This window comes from Maylandia zebra, linkage group LG10 (genome assembly GCF_041146795.1).
Source record: "Maylandia zebra isolate NMK-2024a linkage group LG10, Mzebra_GT3a, whole genome shotgun sequence".
Lineage (NCBI taxonomy): Eukaryota > Metazoa > Chordata > Actinopteri > Cichliformes > Cichlidae > Maylandia > Maylandia zebra.
The window spans coordinates 896,610-919,785 of record NC_135176.1 but is presented as its reverse complement, the minus strand read 5'-3'; the positions used below and the strand labels follow the sequence as shown (position 1 = coordinate 919,785).

The following is a 23,176-nucleotide window of genomic DNA, read 5'->3' as shown; positions in this document are numbered from 1 at the left end:
CGTAAGAACAAAGCGCTCCACTGGTATTTCAAAATATTCAAAATATTAGTTGTTCAAAGGAAGTATTATAAAGGACTAACCTTTGGTAATCGTGATGGGCATCAATGAGTCGAGTGCTACTTACAGTGGGGCAAAAAAGTATTTAGTCAGCCACCGATTGTGCAAGTTCCCCCACCTAAAATGATGACAGAGGTCAGTAATTTGCACCAGAGGTACACTTCAACTGTGAGAGACAGAATGTGAAAAAAAAATCCATGAATCCACATGGTAGGATTTGTAAAGAATTTATTGGTAAATCAGGGTGGAAAATAAGTATTTGGTCAATAACAAAAATACAACTCAATACTTTGTAACATAACCTTTGTTGGCAATAACAGAGGTCAAACGTTTACTATAGGTCTTTACCAGGTTTGCACACACAGTAGCTGGTATTTTGGCCCATTCCTCCATGCAGATCTTCTCGAGAGCAGTGATGTTTTGGGGCTGTCGCCGAGCAACACGGACTTTCAACTCCCGCCACAGATTTTCTATGGGGTTGAGGTCTGGAGACTGGCTAGGCCACTCCAGGACTTTCAAATGCTTCTTACGGAGCCACTCCTTTGTTGCCCGGGCGGTGTGTTTTGGATCATTGTCATGTTGGAAGACCCAGCCTCGTTTCATCTTCAAAGTTCTCACTGATGGAAGGAGGTTTTGGCTCAAAATCTCACGATACATGGCCCCATTCATTCTGTCCTTAACACGGATCAGTCGTCCTGTCCCCTTGGCAGAAAAACAGCCCCATAGCATGATGTTTCCACCCCCATGCTTCACAGTAGGTATGGTGTTCTTGGGATGCAACTCAGTATTCTTCTTCCTCCAAACACGACGAGTTGAGTTTATACCAAAAAGTTCTACTTTGGTTTCATCTGACCACATGACATTCTCCCAATCCTCTGCTGTATCATCCATGTGCTCTCTGGCAAACTTCAGACGGGCCTGGACATGCACTGGCTTCAGCAGCGGAACACGTCTGGCACTGCGGGATTTGATCCCCTGCCGTTGTAGTGTGTTACTGATGGTGACCTTTGTTACTTTGGTCCCAGCTCTCTGCAGGTCATTCACCAGGTCCCCCCGTGTGGTTCTGGGATCTTTGCTCACCGTTCTCATGATCATTTTGACCCCACGGGATGAGATCTTGCGTGGAGCCCCAGATCGAGGGAGATTATCAGTGGTCTTGTATGTCTTCCATTTTCTGATGATTGCTCCCACAGTTGATTTTTTCACACCAAGCTGCTTGCCTATTGTAGATTCACTCTTCCCAGTCTGGTGCAGGTCTACAATACTTTTCCTGGTGTCCTTCGAAAGCTCTTTGGTCTTGGCCATGGCGGAGTTTGGAGTCTGACTGTTTGAGGCTGTGGACAGGTGTCTTTTATACAGATGATGAGTTCAAACAGGTGCCATTCATACAGGTAACGAGTGGGGGGCAGAAAAGCTTCTTACAGAAGACGTTACAGGTCTGTGAGAGCCAGAGATTTTCCTTGTTTGAGGTGACCAAATACTTATTTTCCACCCTGATTTACGAATAAATTCTTTACAAATCCATCCATCCATCCATCTTCATCCGCTTTATCCGAGGCCGGGTCGCGGGGGCAGCAGCCTAAGCAAAGAGGCCCAGACCTCCCTCTCCCCAGCCACCTCCTCCAGCTTATCCGGGGGAATACCAAGGCGTTCCCAGGCCAGCCGAGAGATATAATCTCTCCAGCGTGTCCTGGGTCTGCCCCGGGGCCTCCTCCCGGTGGGACATGCCTGGAACACCTCACCCAGGAGGCGCCCAGGGGGCATCCTTGTCAGATGCCCGAACCACCTCAGCTGGCTCCTTTCGATGTGGAGCAGCAGCTGCTCTACTCTGAGCCCCTCCCGGATGGCCGAACTTCTCACCCTATTTCTAAGGGAGAGGCCAGCCACCCTTCGGAGGAAGCTCATTTCTGCCGCTTGTATCCGCGATCTCGTTCTTTCGGTCACTACCCACAGCTCGTGGCCATAGGTGAGGGTAGGGACGTAGATCGACCGGTAAATTGAGAGCTTCGCTTTTACACTCAGCTCCCTCTTCACCACGACGGACCAGTGCAGCGTCTGCATTACTGCAGCTGCAGCCCCAATCCGTCTGTCGATCTCCGGCTCCCTTCTCCCATCACTCGCGAACAAGACCCCGAGATACTTGAACTCCTCCACTTGGGGCAGGAACTCATCCCCAAACCCGGAGTGGGCACTCCACCCTTTTCCGGCTGAGAACCATGGCCTCAGATTTGGAGGTGCTGATCCTCATTCCCGCTGCTTCACACTCGGCTGCGAACCGTTCCAGTGCGAGCTGGAGGCCCTCACCCGATGAAGCCAACAGAACCACATCATCTGCAAAAATCAGAGATGAGATTCTGAGGCCACCAAAGTGAAAGCCCTCCGCCACTTGGCTGCGCCTAGAAATCCTGTCCATAAAAATTATGAACAGAATCAGTGACAAAGGAACTCGGGGCGGACCTCATCAACACCAGGGGCTCTGTCACCAAGGAGTTGTTTAACTGCCTCAGTGACCTCGCCCCCGGAAATTGGCGGGTCATTCCCCTCATCCCCAGACTCTGCTTCCTCTTCGGAAGACGTGTCAGTGGGATTAAGGAGGTCCTCGAAGTATTCCTTCCACTGCCTGACAATTTTCTCAGTCGACGTCAGCAGCGCTCCGCCAGCACTATACACAGTGCAGGTAGAGCACCGGTTTCCCCTCCTGAGACGTCTGACGGTTTGCCAGAATCTCTTCGAGGCAGTCCGAAAGTCTTTTTCCATGGCCTCTCCGAACTCCTCCCACACCCGAGTTTTTGCTTCAGCCACTGCCCGAGCCGCATTCCGCTTGGCCTGTCGATACCTGTCAGCTGCCTCCGGAGTCCCACAGGCTAACCAAGCCCGATAGGACTCCTTCTTCAGCCTGGTGGCTCCCTTCACCTCTGGTGTCCACCATTTGGTTCGGGGATTACCACCACGGCAGGCACCAACCACCTTGCGGCCGCAGCTCAATGCAGCAGCTTCGGCAATGGAGACGCTGAACATGGTCCATTCGGACTCAATGTCCCCAGTCTCCCCCGGAATGCTGTTGAAGCTCTGCCGGAGGTGTGCGTTGAAGATCTCGCGGACCGGGGCCTCTGCTAGACGTTCCCAGCACACCCTCACTACGCGTTTAGGTGCACCAGGTCTGTCCAGCGTCCTCCCCCGCCACCTGATCCAACTCACCACCAGGTGGTGATCAGTTGACAGCTCAGCCCCTCTCTTTACCCGAGTGTCCAGAACATATGGGCGCAGGTCTGCTGATAAGATTACAAAATCGATCATCGACCTACGGCCTAGAGCGTCCTGGTGCCACGTGCACTTATGGACACTCTTGTGTTCGAACAGGGTGTTCGTTATGGCCAAACTGTGATTAGCACAGAAGTCCAATAACAAAGCACCGCTCGGGTTCAGATCAGGGAGGCCGTTCCTCCCAATCACGCCCCTCCAGGTCTTGCTGTCGTTACCCACGTGAGCATTGAAGTCTCCCAGCAGGACAACAGAGTCTCCAGGTGGAGCACCCCCCCCCCCCCCCCCCCCCAGGGACTCTAAGAAGGCTGGGTACTCTGAACTGCCACTCGGCGCATAAGCGCAGATGACAGTCGGGACCCGTTCCCCGACCCTAAGGCGCAGGGAACAAACCCTCCCGTCCACCGGGAAAAACCCCAACGTACCGGCAGCAAGCCGAGGGGATATTAGAATACCCACCCCAGCCCGCCGCCTCTCACCAGGGGCAACTCCAGACTGAGACAGAGTCCAGCCCCTCTCCAGGAGACTGGTTCCAGAGCCCAAGCCATGTGTAGAGGTGAGCCCGACTATATCTAGCCGGTACCTCTCAACCTCAAGCACTAACTCAGGCTCCTTCCCCACCAGAGAGGTGACATTCCATGTCCCTATTGCCAGTCTTGGCAGCCGGGGGTCAGTCCGCCAGGGCCTCCGCTCCTGGCCGCCACCCGGCACACAATGCACCCGACCCCTATGGCGCCTCCTGCGGGTGGTGGGCCTGCGGGAGGAGGGGCCCATGTCTCCTCTTCGGGCTGTGCCCGGCCGGGCCCCATGGACTAAGGCCCGGCCACCAGACGCTCGCCCTCGGGCACCCTCCCCGGTCCTGGCTCCAGGGCGGGGCCCCGGTAACCCTATCCCGGGCAGGGTAAACTGTTCCCTCGGTATCCTTTTCATAAGGGTCTTCTGAATCGCTCTTTGTCTGGTCCCTCACCCAGGGCCAATTTGCCATGGGAGACCCTACCAGGGGGCAAAAGCCCCCAGACAACATAGCCCCTGGGATCCCTGGGACACACAAACCCCTCCACCACGATAAGGTAGCGATTCAAGGAGGAGCTTTACAAATCCTACCATGTGAATTCATGGATTTTTTTTTCACATTCTGTCTCTCACAGTTGAAGTGTACCTCTGGTGCAAATTACTGACCTCTGTCATCATTTTCAGTGGGGGAACTTGCACAATCGGTGGCTGGCTAAATACTTTTTTGCCCCAATGTACATCGTTGCTGACAATCTTATAGAAACAGGATTTTACAGGATGGCATTTATATCTAAGGATATGTTGTGAAAATGCTCTACTTCTGTTCATTGTCTTTTCCCGTTTTACAGTTTAAAGTAATGATGCAGGTGTTGAAAACTCAGAGTCTGAACGTTTCAGTGTGGCACGACAGCAGCTTCGGACGCAACCGATTCCTGGGTGACGTGAACCTTAATTTGTTGGAGTGGGACTTCAGCAACACACAGATAAATGAATATGTATTAAAAACCAGGGTAAATGCTTAATTTCTCAAAGCATTATGTGAATATTGTCGCAGTTATTAGACATTTACTCAGCGTAATCCTTTAGGTGTCAGCACAAGCCTCAGCACCAGCTGCCTCGTGTCTTATCGACAGCAGAGCACAGATGAGAGTCGCTCTGAGATTCCTGCCGCAGACATCCCTCGGTGAGGCCTTCCTTTTGATCAGCTCTCTCCCTTTATGTTTATCATTTATGTTACTTATTGTGGTCTTATTGCACGCACAGGTAGGAGAACATCTACGATGGAAAGCGCTGAGGTGCAGATTTGGGTGAAAGACTGCAAGAATCTTCCGCTGGTTAGAGGCCTCGTTATCGACCCATTTGTGAAATGGTAGGAAACAGTACACTGTTTGCTGAGATTCAAAGTCTGAACCTTGAAATAACAAAACCAAAATAAACCGTTTAATATTTTCTTGTTTAATTATGTTATTTCAATCAAACTGGTTTATTTCAAATAGTTTCTCCATTTAATTTCAATTCAGTTCAATTTTAGTTATACAGCGCCAAACCACAGCAACCTTAAGGTGCTTCATATTGTAAGGTAGACCCGACAATAAAACATTAATAAAAATACATGTCAATCGAGACAGAGTGGAGACAGTTGTGTGATTGGTTGCAGTTGGAGTCCCGAAGCAGCAGCTAATTGTAAAAGTGACGTAAACAAAGTGTCAAAGTTAGAACGCCTGCTTCCTGTAAAATTATCACACAATTAACCAGTTAACTGATTATTTGTTTTACGTTAAGTGAACATCATCTAGTTTTGGACTAATGACCTTACAAAAGCAATTATTTGGAAAATATCACTGATCCATTGCAGTGCACCCATCATCTGAAAATGAGAATTCTCAATAGCTCCACACCTGCCTGCAGCACATATTTGGCACAATATACAAACAGAGTGAAACCCAGAATGCAGTCACAGAAGTCAAGTCAAAATCACAGCTTTACTGCTGGTAACAAAGGTGACAAAGAACAAAAGGCAAAATACAAAACTAAACAGGACATCGTCTACAATAAGGAGAACACAACAACACACAGAGCGAGACGCACACTCTGAACACGATGCAAACGAGACTGAAGACTATCAAAGTAAAACAGGAAGTAACACACACTGAGACACATGAACTGAACAGTGAGACTTGGGATAAACAGACATGGAGACTCCGGGGACACGACTGGGAGACTCCACATAGAAAAGGAGTAACATCATGAGAAACCAAGGACTAGAAGCAAAGACAAACTTAGAAACACAAAGTAGTAATATTATATTCACAACAGACTTTGAAGGAAACTGTTTCCAGGGCCTACTCCGTGGATCGGCTTCCTCCGAGGCGTGGACGTCTATCAGCAGAGAATGTACCTTCACCTATCAGCAGAGAATGTCCCTTAGTCTGTAACACAGTCAAATATATTCTCAAGTAATATTCAAGCATGCCATTCAGCGTGTTAGTACGAGCAGCTCGGGAGCAGCTTGGGAGAACAAGAAAACAGAGACTGCTTTAGATTGTCTTCCCAAAGTGACTCAACTTTATTCACAAGTACAACAGTTTATATAGAGGGTAAAATTCATGAGACAGCAGATTATCAGTTTAAACCAGTACAGACCAAGATAAGGGAGCGTCTTCCTGCCCTTGGGTGAAGAAGCATCCTTTGTGTAGTTTATTAGTTCAGCTACAATTGTGATTATCTCAGCGACATATTTTCAAGGCACAAAACGATGAGTTCTTACATTAGTGAAATCTGAAACAAACCATTTGGCCTTCAACAGGCGTCTAAAAGATTAAGAAACTAATGTAGCTGAGGGAGTGATCTCTGTGGTATTTCAACCTTGTACCAGCCTGTGATTCTCACACATCAATTCTTGGGTCAAAGAGAAAAATAACTAAAACAAAGGGGCCTTATTGAATGACAGAGTTTTCCTGCATAATGTCACTATAAAACAATATCCAGTAAATGCTCCCATGGTACTAAAATACCTAACAGTTCCACTCTTTTTTTATTATTATTTTTAAAAAAAATAATAACTCAAATAGAAAGGAAAAATCACAAATGTAATAACATAATATAAAAAGCAAATCATAAAATGTAATAGTTCACAACCTAATGTTCAATACACACATCAGGAACATCATTGGTAACATCTGGCACATCCTCAGGATCAATTTGTGCTAATTGCAAATACATTGAAGTAGCTGTACTAGTAGCTATACGGGTTATCATTGAAAATGTGGCTTGCAGAAATGTGAACAGGGTTGCACTTTACAATACGAAATAGTAAATAAAAATCCTAAGATTAATGCAGTAGATATGATTAATAACCTAAATATATAAAAAAGACAGTTCTTTAGTCGTCTCCTGGCCTGGTCCCAGGTTCGAGAGACACCGTATAAGCGTCGTGTGATGACAATGGGCATTTCATTTTCTCCATTATCAGGATGAAACGAGTCTATCTTTATCAGGTTAGACATTGTGTGGTATTCTAGGCTTTCTGTTCCTGCTGGATGTTCGAGTACCTTGTTGTTGTTCAGGTGGGGGATCAAAGGGCTTTCTGAGTCTTGGCTCTTTCAGGTGTTGTGTGTTAATCAGTGATTGTGTGTGTGTAGGTGGATTGGATCCGGGCGCTGGCTCGCCTGAGTCGTCATCTATAGGTGTATTGAATCCGGGCGCTGGCTCGCCGGAGACGTCATCTACTTGATCCGACGCCTTAGGTGGTTTGGTGGGGCTGGTCTTAACCCTGCTGGCATGAATCCACTGAGGTTGTCCGTCTGTTAGGATGCTGGTTCTCGTCACTGCAAGTACAGTCTGGGGGCTGGAACACGCGGCCTCCCCGAGTGCCCTTGGTTTTAGCGACTGTACCAATACCGCATCTCCTGGTTTCCACGGATGGGTTGGATCTATGGAAGGGAGAGGCTGAGAGAGACAAACTTTCTGATAGTTATTATTCAGTGTTTCTACCAGGTTATGAACATAGTCAGACAATGCAGTGTCTATGTCCCCTTCCAATAGCGGTGCCCCTCTGGAGGCTGACCATGGTGTTGGAAACGGTCTTCCCATGATTATTTCAAATGGAGATAATTTGGTTGCTGCGGATGGAGTCATTCTAATCTCGCAGAGGATTTGAGGAAGTAGTTTGATCCAGGTCATTCCTGTTTCTATCATTGCTTTAGTCAGGCGATTTTTTATGGTCCTATTCATTCTTTCTACAACTCCTGAACTCTGAGGATGGTATGGCACATGGTATTTCCAGTCTATTGCTAGAGTTTTAGCACACTTTTGAATTACTTCTGATGTAAATGAAGGTCCTCTATCACTGTTAATTTGGTGAGGTATTCCAAATCTGGGTATTATTTCATTGCACAACTTTTGACAGACTACTTCTGCAGTTTCTTTTGATGTTGGATAAGCTTCTACCCATTTACTAAATTGGTCCACTATTACCAGTAAGTACTTGATGCTTCCTTGTGCTGGCATGTGTGTAAAATCAATTTGTAATGTATGAAATGGGAAATCTGGTTGTGGTAAATGCTGATGTTTTGCTTTTGGTTTTCCTACATTAGTTCGTGCACATGTTAGACAGGTTGCTAATATGCGTTTTACTGCGTGTGATGTTTTCTTGATTACAAATCTTGATTTTATTGCTCCTATTACCCCTCTTTGTCCGACATGACTCACACCGTGAAAATGGCGGACAAGGATTGGCAGTAGTGAAGATGGGAGGGCAATCAAACCCTCAAGGTTTTTGTATAAGCCGTCTCTGTTATCTAAGGTACAATCATTACTTTCCCAGTAAGTGTAATCTAAGGCAGAGGCTTGCTCTTGTATGAATTTTAGGTCAACATTTGTTTCTAAATAGTCTGGGAGCGTGACAAGTGGCAGCTGTAAAGGCAAAGATAATACTTCCCTTCTGGGTGGTTGCTGTGAGGCAGCAGCTGCTTTCGCGGTTACGTCTGCAAGAGCATTTCCCACTGCTTCGTCTGTGTCAGCCGTGCTGTGCCCCTTCGTTTTAACAACTGCAATTGCCGATGGCAGCTGTATAGCCTGCAAAAGTCTTTGAACAAGGTCAGAATTAGCGATCGATTTTCCATCAGCAGATCTAAATCCTCTTTGTCTCCACAATGTGCCAAAGTCATGCACCACACCGAATGCATAACGGCTATCAGTGTAAACTGTTACCCGCTTATCCACATGTAACTCACAGGCGCGTATTAAAGCCATGAGCTCTGCTTTTTGTGCTGAGTGAAATGGTAATGAGTGAGCCTCTAGTATGATGTCAGGCAATGTCACCACCGAATAGCCACAAAGAAATAAGTTGTCATTTGGTTTTGAACAGGACCCGTCCACATAAACAATGACTGAGTCTGGGATTGGTGTCTGCTCTAAGTCTGGGCGTGGTGCTGTGGATTCCTGTATACGTGTCATACAATCATGAACGTCAGGGTCGTCTGACCCATCCTGTCGGTCAGAGGAACACAGCATACGAATGAGTAAGTGTGCTGGCGAATTGGGTGTGCTGTTTGCTTTTATAGTGAGATTTGCTGTTGAAGTCAGTGTAGCTTCATAACCTGAGCGACGTTGTGCGGTCATGTGTTGTGTAGTTATGTTTGCTAGAATGGTCGTGACCTGGTGATTGGTGTGTAGAATAGTGTCATGTGAGAGTGTGAGCTTCTCGCAGTCCCTTATCATGATAGAGCAAGCTGCTACTGCTCTCAGGCAGGCCGGCATCCCCTGAACTACTGCTGGCAGCACCTTTGAGTAGAAGGCTACTGGACGGTAGCCACAGCCATGCTCTTGGGCCAATACACCTGCACAGGTTGTGCCGTTCTCTGTGACGTACAGGTGGAACGGTAAGTGGTAGTCAGGCAGACCCAAACAAGGGGCGGAGGTCAGCGCTCCCTGTAATGCATTGAAAGAGGCAGTCATTTCTGTGGACCACAGTATTCGAGGAGGCTTGTCTTTTTTGCAGCATTCACGCAGAATGTGGTCATGAAAAGAACAGTCTGGTATCCACTGTCTGCAATAGTTCACCATGCCTAGGAAAGACAGCATTTCTTTCTGTGTAGTGGGCTTAGGGACAGAGGTCACAGCTTTGACCCTGTCTGTAGTCATAGAACGTTGTCCGTGAGACAGTGTAAATCCCAAATATTGAACAGAAGTCTGACAGTACTGCATTTTCTTTGCTGATGCTTTGTGGCCAGTCTGTTGGAGGTGCTGGAGTAGCATGTGTGTGGCAGTTTGACATAGTTTTTCACTTTCAGCACAGAGGAGGAGATCATCTACATACTGGATCAGAGTACAGCCCTCTGGAGGAGTGAAGCCGTCCAGGGTAGCACGTACTACCATTGAGAAAGCCGCAGGGCTGTCTACCATGCCTTGGGGTAAGCGAGTCCATGTGTACTGCTTATCTCTATGTGTAAAAGCAAATATCGGCTGTGTGTCTTCATGCACAGGTACTGAGAAAAAGGCGGAGCACAAATCCACCACAGTAAAATGTGTAGCTGTTGCTGGAATAGATGTCAGTATGCTGGGAACATCTGGAACCAGAGGTGGCAGAGGCATGATGACTGCATTAACTTGCCTTAAGTCTTGTGTGAAACGCCATACGCCAGGTTTGTTAGGCTTTGGCACAGGATTGACAGGAGTGTTATATGGAGATACTGTGGGCTTTATTACTCCAGCTGTCAATAAATCTCCTATGATGATGTCTAAGGCTGCGGCTTTTTCAGCGGAAATGGGATATTGCTTGACATATACCGGCTTGTTGTTTTTCAGCTGAGCATGATAAGGTGTACAGTCAATAAATCCTACATCATTCTCACCTCTTGACCATAATGTCATGTTTTGATATTCAGCTGGCAATGTGACAGCAGAGATAGTACAGTGTATGGGGTAGGTTAGATCTATGTGTTGACATGGTGCAGTGATGTCATAGCCTATGTCTGAGTTATGTGACAAAACCACTGTTTGGCCTTCACTGGTGTGAGCAGTTATCATGTTGTTGAACAGTGTGAGAGAAACAAATATGTGGCTTCCAGGCATGGGGTTACCTGGTAGTGGTGTCTGTACACGTGTTTGGCACAGTGTGTGACGTGGGGTACCAGTCAGATGGATATTGAGTTCATTCTCCGCTGAGGCGTCCAGCTGACACAGAGGCTGTTCCTTCTCCATGGTGTCGGTGCATAGGGCAGAGAAAACATAGCTGTTATCAGTATCTGCAAACATTTCACCCTTTGTGTTAAATGAAATACACAAGTTCATTTTTGCCATTAAATCTCTGCCTAATAGATTCACAGGCGAGTTTGGAATAATTATGAATGGATGATATGTAATTTCATCTGGTTTTGGGCCCCAGCGTGTTTTTAGAGAATGAGTTTTGGGGCATTGCACTAGAGTTCCGTTTATTCCCATGGTGTTGATGCACACAGAGGAAACAGGCCCACTATAGAATTTTCCAGACAGTGAACTTTTAGTGGCTCCACTGTCAACTAAAAAGGAATAAGTCTTTTCACCTATCTCTATATCTAACATGGGCAAGCTTTCTGTGTTACGGGACAATTGCAAATGCAGCATCGTGTGTAGTGCTTCACACTGTCCCTCATCATCACCTGGGCCTCCCTATTGTTGGTCCAGTCTTTCGTTATCATATGGGTGGGGATTAAAATGTGGTTTATAAGGTTGCTGCCTAAGTGCAAAGGGGCCATTATTTTGATGTGATTCCTGTCTGCGTTGCCAGTTACCTTGTCTGTAAGAGCTCTGCTTACGCCTAGTGGCAGGAGCTGGTCCTGTGTTTTGTGGTTGAGATCTACCTGCTGATTTGCATTCCGTCCTCCAGTGTCCTATTTGTCCACAATAAAAACATACGTCTCCACTCCTATCTCTCCTTCTGAAATCTCCCTGCTGCGCTTGTTGAGGGGGCGGGGCCCCTGCATACATCATTTTTTCACTTTCCTCTGAGCCTTCAAAATCAAAATTCAACATCATCTTAACACTTTTAGCCTTCGTGCTGTTGGGGAAAAGATCTGCACCAGCTTTTGTTTTGACAAGTGTGATAAAGTTCTTTATTTTCATGTCATAGAGATTATCAGTGGCAGTCAGCTTCAATAGTTGTGAACATTCTGGATGAATATTGTTTAAGAATGTTGTTATGAAAATCTGATCATTTCCTCCTTCAGGCATGCATGCCTCATTAGTCCAGCAGTGTGTGAAACGTTTCATAAACACTAGAATGGATTCATCTGGCTTTTGCTTACACATGGTTACTGCATTTAAATCAATTTTATCTCTAGACATTGTGAGCAGAAATTTCTTTAGATTTTGAAAAAAGGCTGTGATTTTGTCATCATTTATCCACAAAAACGAGGTGGTGTTGGCTGCTTGGTCATTTTTAGGGTCTAGTTCCTCTACTTCTTCAATAAGCTGAGATTCAGTCACACCTGGGATTCGTTGACATAATATATATCTATAGTCAGGCCCACCCAAGTGGTGGTATCTGGTACTTCTCTGTAATGCAGAAACAAAGGCTGTAGGATTTTGTAGAGGATCGGGAAGTTCTTTAATGGTTGCTGCTAACTCTGAAATTTTAGGGGGTTGAATGCAACACATGTCCCCTATTATCATGAACGGGAGGGAGGTGCTGACGTCATTAAATTGTGATCCCTGCTTTTCTTTATAACGGGTGTTTTTGTGGGGGCCCTCTTGAGTTTTTTTCCTCTTTTTTCTGCTTTAAGTAGTTCCTTATTAAATTTCTGGTGTTAGTTATTGCTTTTGGCACAGTTAAACCAGTCGCTACTCTAGTGTGGCGCTGAACATGATTATCTATGACGGAAACGGCTTCCTGCAGTTCAGCTTCCGTACGTTCAGTTAAAGGATCTTTCATGATTTCCTCACACTCTGTCATTAACTGTTTTGTTTGCTTTTTATGTTCCTGTAACTCTCTTTCTCGTTCAGTGTATTCTCGTTCCTGTCTTTGATCTAGGTTAAACCAGTCATCTTCTTCTGATTTAGGTGTCATTTCAGTGCCTTCCTCACTCTTTTGGGATTCTGCTGTTAAATCAGGATATACGCGCTGATGACGTGCAGCCGCCGCAGCAGCTATTAATTCTGTTTTTTCATCATAAGGCGGCGGAGCCGTAGGTTGAACGGATGGGCATATAAGGCTAGTTTTTTCTGCAGTGGATTTACTAGAGCCTACACTGGCTTGATTTAAAGCATTTACGTCTGGCTCGGGTCCTTTTTTCCATAGTGGTAGCATGCGATTGGTCACATCACGACATTCTATCATATATTTTTTACAGGACTTTTTAATCAGCCTACTTTTCTTATCACAAATAGTATTTAACATTTCTACTGACCTGTTTTCTGGCGATAATCGTTCGGGATAGGGCTCCGGAAATACATTAGGATGCATTAAAGTTATAGTTCTTAAGTTCGAGACGAAATCAGTCACGTAAGCACTTCCGCATGTTCTGGATACGTAATCATGGAAGTCTTCATTGATTCGCGAGCGTGGGTTAAACGTAACCGGAAGTGGGAGTCGTACTGAGCCGCTATTTGTGATTTTATATTTTATTTTTTTCGGTTTTACAGTTAATTTTGAGTTTTTATCGGACCCGTCTAAGGTCTTTGAATTATTCTGACCCATGGTCAGTGATTTCCAGAGGGGTTTAGACGCTTTGAAGGATTTAAGTTAGTTTCTATTTTTGCTGTGGCACACCTGAGGTTACTTGATTTTTTGCTAGCAATTTTATGTTTTTAGTGAGCAACTTCTCACTTTTTAACGAGCAACTTCTCGTTTTATGACCCCAGGCAACTTCCTGTGTCCTTTCTGCTGGTGAGCAACTTCTTAGTTTATGACAGCAGGCAACTTCCTGTGTCCTTTCTGCTTTTATTTACAAAACAACAGGCAACTTCCTGTGTTTCTATGTGGGCCACTAAAGAAGGCTCCTCAGTGTATCCCACTTGTTACTATGTGGGCCACTGAAGAAGGCCTCGTCAGCGTATCCCGTTTCTATGTGGATCACTGAGAAAGGCATAACACAGTCTTATAAAATAAAAAGACAAGTGCCTACCTTCGTCAGGATCCCACTTCTGACACCAAAATTGAAGGAAACTGTTTCCAGGGCCTACTCCGTGGATCGGCTTCCTCCGAGGCGTGGACGTCTATCAGCAGAGAATGTACCTTCACCTATCAGCAGAGAATGTCCCTTAGTCTGTAACACAGTCAAATATATTCTCAAGTAATATTCAAGCATGCCATTCAGCGTGTTAGTACGAGCAGCTCGGGAGCAGCTTGGGAGAACAAGAAAACAGAGACTGCTTTAGATTGTCTTCCCAAAGTGACTCAACTTTATTCACAAGTACAACAGTTTATATAGAGGGTAAAATTCATGAGACAGCAGATTATCAGTTCAAACCAGTACAGACCAAGATAAGGCAGCGTCTTCCTGCCCTTGGGTGAAGAAGCATCCTTTGTGTAGTTTATTAGTTCAGCTACAATTGTGATTATCTCAGCGACATATTTTCAAGGCACAAAACGAAGAGTTCTTACATTAGTGAAATCTGAAACAAACCATTTGGCCTTCAACAGGCGTCTAAAAGATTAAGAAACTAATGTAGCTGAGGGAGTGATCTCTGTGGTATTTCAACCTTGTACCAGCCTGTGATTCTCACACATCAATTCTTGGGTCAAAGAGAAAAATAACTAAAACAAAGGGGCCTTATTGAATGACAGAGTTTTCCTGCATAATGTCACTATAAAACAATATCCAGTAAATGCTCCCATGGTACTAAAATACCTAACAGACTTAAAGATCAATCATCTCTAAAATCCCAATGAAAGAATCATGAGTCCATAATACATTCAAAAACTGGGTCACAGACCCAGGACTGTGACTTATTTATTATTTACCATGTCTTATTTATTGATTTCATTATGATTACTTTGCACAAGTGTTTCAGTCCGTTCCTTCCAAATGAATTGTTTCCTTCTATCTCCTGCCTGTCCTGCTGCTGTAGTACTCTACGTCCTGATACAAGCCGGAGAAGCAGACAGAGAACTCGCGTAGTGACAAGGACAGCCAATCCCATGTTTAACCACACCATGGTGTATGATGGCCTCCGACCAGAGGATCTCAGGGAGGTCTGCATTGAGATCACAGTGTGGGATCATGGTCGACTCGACAATCACTACATCGGTGGTCTGAGGCTTGGCCTGGGAACAGGTGAAAGTTTACTCCATTGTCAGACTATCAAGTACAAATGTGAGCTATGCAAACTCTTTTCCACCTGGCACTGAACCTGGCCTTCACTTCTCAACCCAGTACAGTCTCAATACCTGACATGATAGTGCGGGGCCAGGTTTCACAATGAGCTCACCCGAAACCCTGGCTGATTGTGACCCACACCCATTTTCACACCTTGGCTCGTGTGATTAGGTAGAGGATCATCAGGGGGTCCTTTGTCCCTCTCGGTGGGAAACTCCCACAGAGCTTAAATCTGGGACTCTCCACCATTTGACCTTAGTACTGAAGAAGCTTCTCGGATGAGAGGTGAAACGTCTTCAAGCCACTTAAAGAAGTCCAGACGCTTTTCTTTCCAAGCTCCTTGGAGAATATAAGGAGGAGAAAGCAAAGGAAGCCCTGTTGTCAAAGGGTCAGAGGGAAGTTACACTGTGGTCTACAGTAGGCCAGAGGTGGGCAAACTGTTTGGCACAAGGGCTTTAAAGACAGGCTGGGCGAGGTGTAGGGGATGGGGTAAAGTAACCTAATTTACGCCATCCCCACCTAAGGTAAGCTACGTACGTACTTTATTCAATATTACTGGGAACCGTGTTGTTGGTCACAATATCGATGCTTGGTGTCAGTTTAGTTGTGGCAATTCTCAGGACTTTGTGCTCTGGGCTTTGTGCTTTATTAAAATTCAAATTCAAATTCAAATTTTATTTGTCACGTACACAGTCATACACAGTACGATATGTAGTGAAATGCTTGGACAACTGCTCGTGACCTAAAGAAAACAAAAAAAGGAAAAGGCTATGAATAAGATAGGAAATAAATATGAAAAATTAAAAAGGGTAAATTTAACTAGGAAGGAATAAAATATAAATTAAGGTTAAAAATGAAATAACTGTACAACACAAATTAGAATGAAGGGTAAATTTAACTGGGAAGAATAAGATAAAATATATAAATTAAAGTTGAAAATAAAATAACTGTACAACAAAATACACAATACACAATATAGAACTATATAAGAATGTATGAAGAAATATAAATATAAATAAATATATACACAATAACAGCAGCTGTACAAGTATTAACCGGAAATGAAGAATATAGTGACCAGTGTTGTGCAAAACCAAAGTCCAGAAAGTCCAGTGTGTGTAAGAACCATATGTGTGGGTCAGGACTGTGTGGTGGTGTGATTGAGAGACCGTATCGCCTGCGGGAAGAAGCTCCTCCTCAGTCTCTCTGTGTTGGTCTTCAGGGAGCGGAATCGCTTTCCTGACCTCAGCAGAGAGAACAGTCTGTTGTTGGGATGGCTGAGGTCCTTCACCATCTTCCTGGCCTTGGTCCAGCACTGCCTGCTGTAGATTGAGTGAGAATAAATTTACCTTGGTAAAGGTTAGAAGTGTTTGGAGTGCATCATCTAGTGACATCTACCTGGTATTGCAGGAAAATGCAGCAAAACACAGGAAAAAGTTAAATAAATATTTAACAAAAGTTAAATAAATATTTAACTTTTTAGGGAAATTTTGTAGTTTTGTAAATGTTTGATAGGCTGGATTAAACAGCCTAACTGGCCATCGTTTGTCCACAAATGCCATAAAGTTAAAGGTCAAACTTTGAACATATTGTGTCTAACTTTTCATAGTCCTTACTTTAGTTTGTTTAAAGCTTTACTGTAATGTTCCCTGTTAATTCCTGTTCATTTTACCCTAACGACAGACAAATAATACATTTCACCTGTAGCATCTTCAAATTTATGTCACTATTAATAGATTTTATTGTAAAAAATTTTATTATCATTTTTGCCTGTTGCTCCATCTTTTACTCTTCTACTGGATATAAACGCCAATACAGTACATCGTGTCACTCAATGAAATCAGTGTAATGTCTGTGCTTGTCTGTGCAGGGGAGAGTTACGGTGTGGAAGTGTCTTGGATGGATTCAACGACAGATGAAGCTGATTTATGGCAGAGGATGTTACGCTCTGATGGTGAATGGGTGGAGGATGTTTTACCTCTGAGAATGCTGATGATGCCAAAGAGCATTTCAAAGTGACACTGTATCAAATGTATTGATTAATGTGTAGAAATTACACAGCACAGTATATACTTTTAGATGATCCACATCCACAACTAGGTTTTGTTGTCCAAGTCACATGTTAACTCATTCACTGCCATTGACGTCTATAGCCGTCAATGGCAGTGAATGAGTCAATGGGTTTAACTCATTCACTGCCAATGGCTGGCAGTGAATGAGTTAAATTCCTTATTTAATAAGAAATGCAGAAAGCAGAAATGATAATCTATGATGTAAGCATTAATGAACTGTATAGTATGATCAATACAGAAAGCAATAAACAGAATGTTCATTTCACTTTTGGTTTGGTGGTGAAATAAGGATTTTATTCATGACAGACAACACTTGGAAATTTAGATTTCTGACCTCATAACTGGAGATAATGACTATTATCAAAACCATACACACTAACCCCAGAGGCAATGATCTCACTGAATCCTCAGTTTCCCCACATTTAGTTCTGTGTATTGCTGCGACAGATGTACTTCATCAGGATATTTGTATGTCCCCACTCAGTAGTACAAGCCTTCCTGAACATTTTCTTTAGTGGTTATCTCTGGGAGGATGTGCAAGTTATGAGTATAATGTACTGATAAACAGTGGCACTGTTGTTTAAAGGGAGGCTTCTGTAGACACAAGAATAGTCAGAGGTCAAAAAGTATTATTTAGCTCTTGAAGACAAAAATGAATACCTTCCACATTGGATGCAGTATGCAGGGCAGTATTACAGTGGCACCTGGTTTTAAGTCTATTCTTTTAGATTCTGTTCACATTGCAGTTTCTCTCTAGTTGTAACACCATCTTTCATGACCATCAGATTTCACTGTTGAATTAGAACAATAAATCTGCCCAAACCAGACTATTTGCAACATTCCTCCAAGTACAGTAATACAATGTTAAGACTAAATACAGACTACAACCACCTTGTTCTTGTTCAAGTACTTCTTTTAGCTGGTCCATTTTAGAATCACTACTTTGGATGTTTCAGATTTCCTACAGTACATTTAATGCAGCAATTTCAACTGAAGGGCTCTGCTCTGCACTGGTTTAAAGCATTCTCACTGGTCAGTCCCGCCTGATACAATAAATCCCGTTCTATGATTGGTTGTCGCATCAGTTCAATCAAACCGGGGGCAGCTAACCAGCGACCAGCCTCTGCGTTGCTAAGGTAAAGTTCCACAGCTGCGTCAAGCTCAGTCGAGTTTCCTTCAAAGTAAAAGCACAATACTGCTCTTTTTTTCTTCTTGTTTGAAAATACACACACACATAGAAGTATGATCCTTGAGCGATGTACAGTGTGTGTATGTATATATATGTAGATATATGTATATATATATGTATGTATATATATATATATATATATATATATATATATATATATATATATATATATATATATATATATATATATATATATATATATATCCTATTCATGTCCCCGGGGTAATCGGAGCACTAGGTGCGGTGACTCCCAAGCTAGGCGAGTGGCTCCAGCAGATCCCGGGAACAACATCGGAGATCTCTGTCCAGAAGAGCGCAGTCCTGGGAACAGCTAAGATACTGCGCAGGACCCTCAAGCTCCCAGGCCTCTGGTAGAGGACCCGAGCTTGAAGGATAAACCGCCCGCAGGGGCGTGCTGGGTGTTTTTATATATATATATATATATATATATATATATATTACACACATTCAGTGGTTTTGTTCGTGTTCTTTCAAATATGTTTTACTACACTGACTGCTAATTCAGACACTTTAATGTCACTCACAGCGGCCGCTTCTGCACAGAGGACTGAATCACTAACAGTCATTACGCCAGAGCGACTGCTGTGTTTGAAATAAGTATACATGTCGAGTTAAAATGTACGCTTAGAGAAGGCATTATTTTGAAAAGTACAAGCGGAAGTTCGTTTACGTAGTATAGTGGGCTTGTTTCTGGCACGTAAAACTGTAAGATACTGTCAGGTGGGATGAAATAAAGGGCTGTAGCACAGGGAGAACACAGCACTGTGTTTCTTCGGTCACCGTTTTGCAGGAAATGAACGCGGATCCACCTGGAAGCCGTTTAGCGCCGTCGTCGGCAGGCAGGTGTCGTCGCACCGTTGAAGCGGCATTTCATTTGGCATCGCCGCTGGCTGCGATATAAGGTGAATGCTAGGTAAGTAACGGGCACCGCGCATGTTTGCGTTTGTGTATGGCAGTAATGCGAGGAGGGAGCGGGGGACACAGACACGCATCCCACCATAAGTCGAAACCTCCGGGCATAAAACTCTGAGGTGACCACTGGGTATTAGCTGAGGAGCGCAGGAGAACTGCTGCATCGCTTCTCCAGCTGCATATTTGAAGTGTTCTTCACCCTTTACCCTGTTCTTGCTGGCAGGCTGTAGAGGAAACCTCAGGATGAAGGATGTGGAGCAGTTCTCCTGTCCGTGGATCTGTGGAGGACTGTCACACCACAGCGGCCGAGTGAGCAGACTATGTTAACCCAGGCCAGCCCCCAGACCTCCAGGCTCCCCCGGACCAGCAGACACCGAACCAGCGTTTTTGTACACATCCGCCCGATTGTCCGGGCATCTTGGTTTGGTGTCTGCCTGTTTGCCCTGCTGTGTTATTTTGTCTGTACCAGGTTGTGTGGACCACCAGCGACCTAGCATGACAAAGCACTTCTGTGGCCTGCTAACTCTTCAGCCAAAGGATGTTTCTCTTAATTAAGTACATCCAGACAGAAGTGCTAAGCCTCTTCGTACATATAATGTTTTGAACTGCAGAATCACAACTGTTGTTGCATCTCACATCAAGGCCCACTGATTGACTGCACGCACTAAATAGATATGAATGAGAGGTTGCTGCAGGGGGACCCCTTCTGAGTTTATTGTGGATTTCTGATGAATTGTAAAGGGGACAGAGACACCTACAGTCACATGGCTGGATCATCAGTGGAGTTAGTCCTTTCCTTATTTTGCTTGGATACCTCCTGAAAGGCTCCCCATTGTCCCTGGAATAAAAATCAAAAACAGCTGGTTTGAGTTGTCTCTGTTGAAGTTTACCAAACGTTTCTGTTTTTGTGCCACTTTGAGAGAACTCTGTGATCATGCACTGAAGACAGAAGTGGAGCCTTACTGAGAGTCAGGTTTACACCAAGTCGCCATGCCTATCAGGAAAAAAGGTGAGTTATTATTACATGTCTATCCATCCATTTTCAGAGTGCAGTTATGTGACACGTGTAATTCATGAGACTCTGTTGATACCACATCGAAGTGCATCTTATCTACACTACATTTGTCAGTAGTGTGCAGGGACTGACCGTGAGATCAAAACCACCTGCCTGGTATGAGGTAGTCCCTCGACTCAGACTGGACACGTTGCTTTTAATAAGACAAATACCGCACAGCACAGTGTTACTGCAGTAGAGAGGAAGCAATGGAACGTTTTAATACATCGTCAGAAATATATTGATTGGAAAGTTTGGTGATATGAAACTGGACCTTAGTTCAGAAGAACTCGAGAAGTCAAAGTTATCAGGCCATATTTTTAAGGCAAACTATTTTTTTTCTTCTGACATTTCAGTCCACACTCCACACCAGTTGGTGGCAGTAATGCGCCATTTTGCTGTTTGCCAAACGCCAATAAACAATATAAAGAAGAAGGTGGTGGGCTGCGACTTTGGCTGTAGATTGTTTGGGTCCTGTGTGTGGTGGGCTGTGTCCTCTGTGGATCACTTTTCACTACTTGAGGGTTTTTGTATTTACGGAGCAGTTTCCAGGGTGTACAGGTGAATTACGTCACTGCCATTGTGAGGAGGGTGTGGGGAGGTTGGGCTGCCACAGTGTTTAGTTACGTGCCCAGTGTCACAGTAACATCAGCATCATCATGACAGTAACAGAACTCAAGGTTTCCCAGCTTCGCTGTATTGTAATGTTGCTTGTTAGTGACAAATATAAATGACACAGATGCTTATTTTCATCAGTTTTATAAAACTGGATATACGCGGTCCTCTTTAATAAGTCTCAGTTTTCTTAAAATATTTCACACATGCACAAGGCTCTGTTCTGGTCCCATCTTTAGCCAGAAGGGAGAATGAACACCATGAACTCACAACTGTAAGTTAATAGTGAGGGACCGTGGTTGGAGGATTGCAGAGTGCTGCATGCTGCAGCTATCCAGAGATAACTCTTTATAAAGCCTCTTTTACTTCCCACTGGGGAGCTATCCACAGACCCTGCAGGTCAGGCAACTAACCAGTAATGTCCAAAGGCTTTAGAAACAAAGTTACATCCAGGTTAGAGCCAAGTTTTTCCTCAATCATTAAACAAGTGAACGGCGATCGTCTCTGGCAAGTTACAGAGAGATTACAGAGAGATGGAGTAAAACTTAATGGTGCAAACGTAAATGATAGTCTTCTATTTGCACATTGTTGTAAATAATTATTTAATTGAGTCTGTTGTAGAGTTGTGTGGACATCTGGGTGAATCTTTGTGTCCTGGTGTTTGACACAGATTTACTGTCTGTAGGCACAAATGAGAAAGTTTAATTTTAAACCACTGGTCAAACGATTACATCACTAAGAAATTCAAAGTCAGTTGGGGGCAGAGATGGGCAGTAATGTGTTACAAGTAACGTGTTACTGTAATCTGATTACTCTTTTTCGAGTAGCGAGTATTGTAAGGGATTACTATTGCAAAAAGTAATTAGATTACTGTTACTTTCCCGTAAACTGCGTTACTAAACTGTGATTTTGTTTGTGTGAGTGTCTCATGACAATGACGTACGAGCGTGCGACGTCCGTGGCAGCAACAGACGTGTGCAGATCAACATGGATAATATGGAGCGATGGAGAGGGTACGACTGTGCAGCGTTTAAAGCGTGGAAGTAATCACATTACTTTGAGTTTGATTCTGTAAAAGTGACAAAAACATCAGCGTCCGCTGTTCACTCTGTGGGAAGAAAACGTCTTTCTACAGCGAAAGATTAAACTTCAAATCTGAGCGAGCAGCGAGCACGCTGCCACGGGAACGTGACGCTCACAGAGAAAGCCCCGGATCCCCCCACTGACATGACCGCTGTGGGCAAACCTCCACCCACCCCACTCCTGCTAAACAGGTGGCAATAGATTTAAGAGCTGCTGAGTCTTTGATTCTATTTATTTTTTGCTGAGTTTTACTTGCATCTAGTTGAAAGAGTGTAAACACAAAACATTATTTTATTTGCTGGAATATGCAGGAAACAGGTTTAAATGTTAAAGAATTTCTTCAAGTCAAAGACAGTTGCATTAAAACGAATAAAACAAGTTTTAAACAGAGGCTTTTCCATGTGGTTACATTGTATATGATGGATTATGCAGAAAAAATAGAATTGGGCTGAAAGGCCGGTTGCTTCATTACCTACTCAGGTTGTATATCATGTTTTTAAAAAGTAACTAATTACTTTTGAAAATAAGTAATCAGCCTAGTAACAGGATTACTTTTTTGGAGAAGTAATCAGTAATTAGTAACTAATTACTTTTTTCGAATAACTTGATAACACTGGTTGGCTTGATTCTTGTCCTCTAAAATCATGTATCCATATTTCCCTTTGCTCTCAACAGTGCAGTTGTTACTCTCCATATAAAGGTGGTGATAAAGACAAAGTAGCCCATTACAGACCAGTTTGAAGATGACCTGTTGTCTCCAAATTATTGGAAAAAAGTCATTTAGCAGCAGCTGAAAACACATCTGTTAAATGATGCTGTGTTTTATCCCAGTTTAGAGCTGGGCGTGTTTGCAGGGGCTATGAAGGCTAACCTGTATAAACGAGGTGCAGTGTTTCTGCGTTTCACACGGTAAATACAGAAATGCTTTTACACTCTGTTTTCTACAAGTGTTTTAAACGGGATAAAATCATATTTAGAAAATAAGTTATCACAAGGTGTCTGTGGCACAACGATGGATCCTGGTGTCCCTCTGTTATTAAATGTGTATATTAATGACTGTAACAATATACTTTATACTGATTTCTCCTACACTTGTAAATGA

General features: G+C 44.1%; 2 protein-coding genes and 1 long non-coding RNA gene across 15 annotated transcripts in view; 2 read left to right on the top strand and 1 right to left on the bottom strand.

Annotated features, from left to right (window-relative positions):
- sytl2a (synaptotagmin-like 2a) overlaps positions 1-17,594 on the top strand; it is a 44,404-nt gene extending 26,810 nt beyond the window's left edge. For 2 of the 3 annotated variants that reach the window (XM_076888868.1, XM_076888867.1), the window contains exons 12-16: positions 4,680-4,841; positions 4,918-5,014; positions 5,095-5,200; positions 14,881-15,086; positions 16,999-17,593. In XM_076888868.1, the coding sequence (XP_076744983.1) occupies positions 4,680-4,841; positions 4,918-5,014; positions 5,095-5,200; positions 14,881-15,086; positions 16,999-17,147 (720 nt within the window). In that variant the 3' untranslated portion in view covers positions 17,148-17,593. Of the gene's footprint in view, positions 1-4,679; positions 4,842-4,917; positions 5,015-5,094; positions 5,201-14,880; positions 15,087-16,998 lie in introns of all 3 variants that reach the window. The other variant, XM_076888869.1, reaches the window with a different exon arrangement.
- On the bottom strand, positions 6,374-13,922 carry LOC143420744 (uncharacterized). 2 transcript variants are annotated; one of them, XR_013100449.1, is made up of 2 exons: positions 10,914-13,922; positions 6,374-8,917 (listed from the first exon to the last, which is right to left on the bottom strand). It is a non-coding gene; the product is annotated as an uncharacterized LOC143420744 (long non-coding RNA). The 2 variants fall into 2 exon arrangements; XR_013100448.1 differs by having other exon boundaries at positions 10,965-13,922.
- A 1,481-nt stretch (positions 17,595-19,075) lies between the features above and the next one.
- Positions 19,076-23,176, top strand: part of dlg2 (discs, large homolog 2 (Drosophila)) — a 174,324-nt gene continuing 170,223 nt past the window's right edge. For 6 of the 10 annotated variants that reach the window (XM_004561696.2, XM_004561694.2, XM_076888855.1 and 3 more), the window contains exons 1-2: positions 19,078-19,323; positions 19,546-20,331. In XM_004561696.2, the coding sequence (XP_004561753.1) occupies positions 20,313-20,331 (19 nt within the window). In that variant the 5' untranslated portion in view covers positions 19,078-19,323; positions 19,546-20,312. Of the gene's footprint in view, positions 19,324-19,545; positions 20,332-23,176 lie in introns of all 10 variants that reach the window. The other 4 variants (XM_004561695.2, XM_004561693.2, XM_076888857.1 and 1 more) reach the window with 3 other exon arrangements.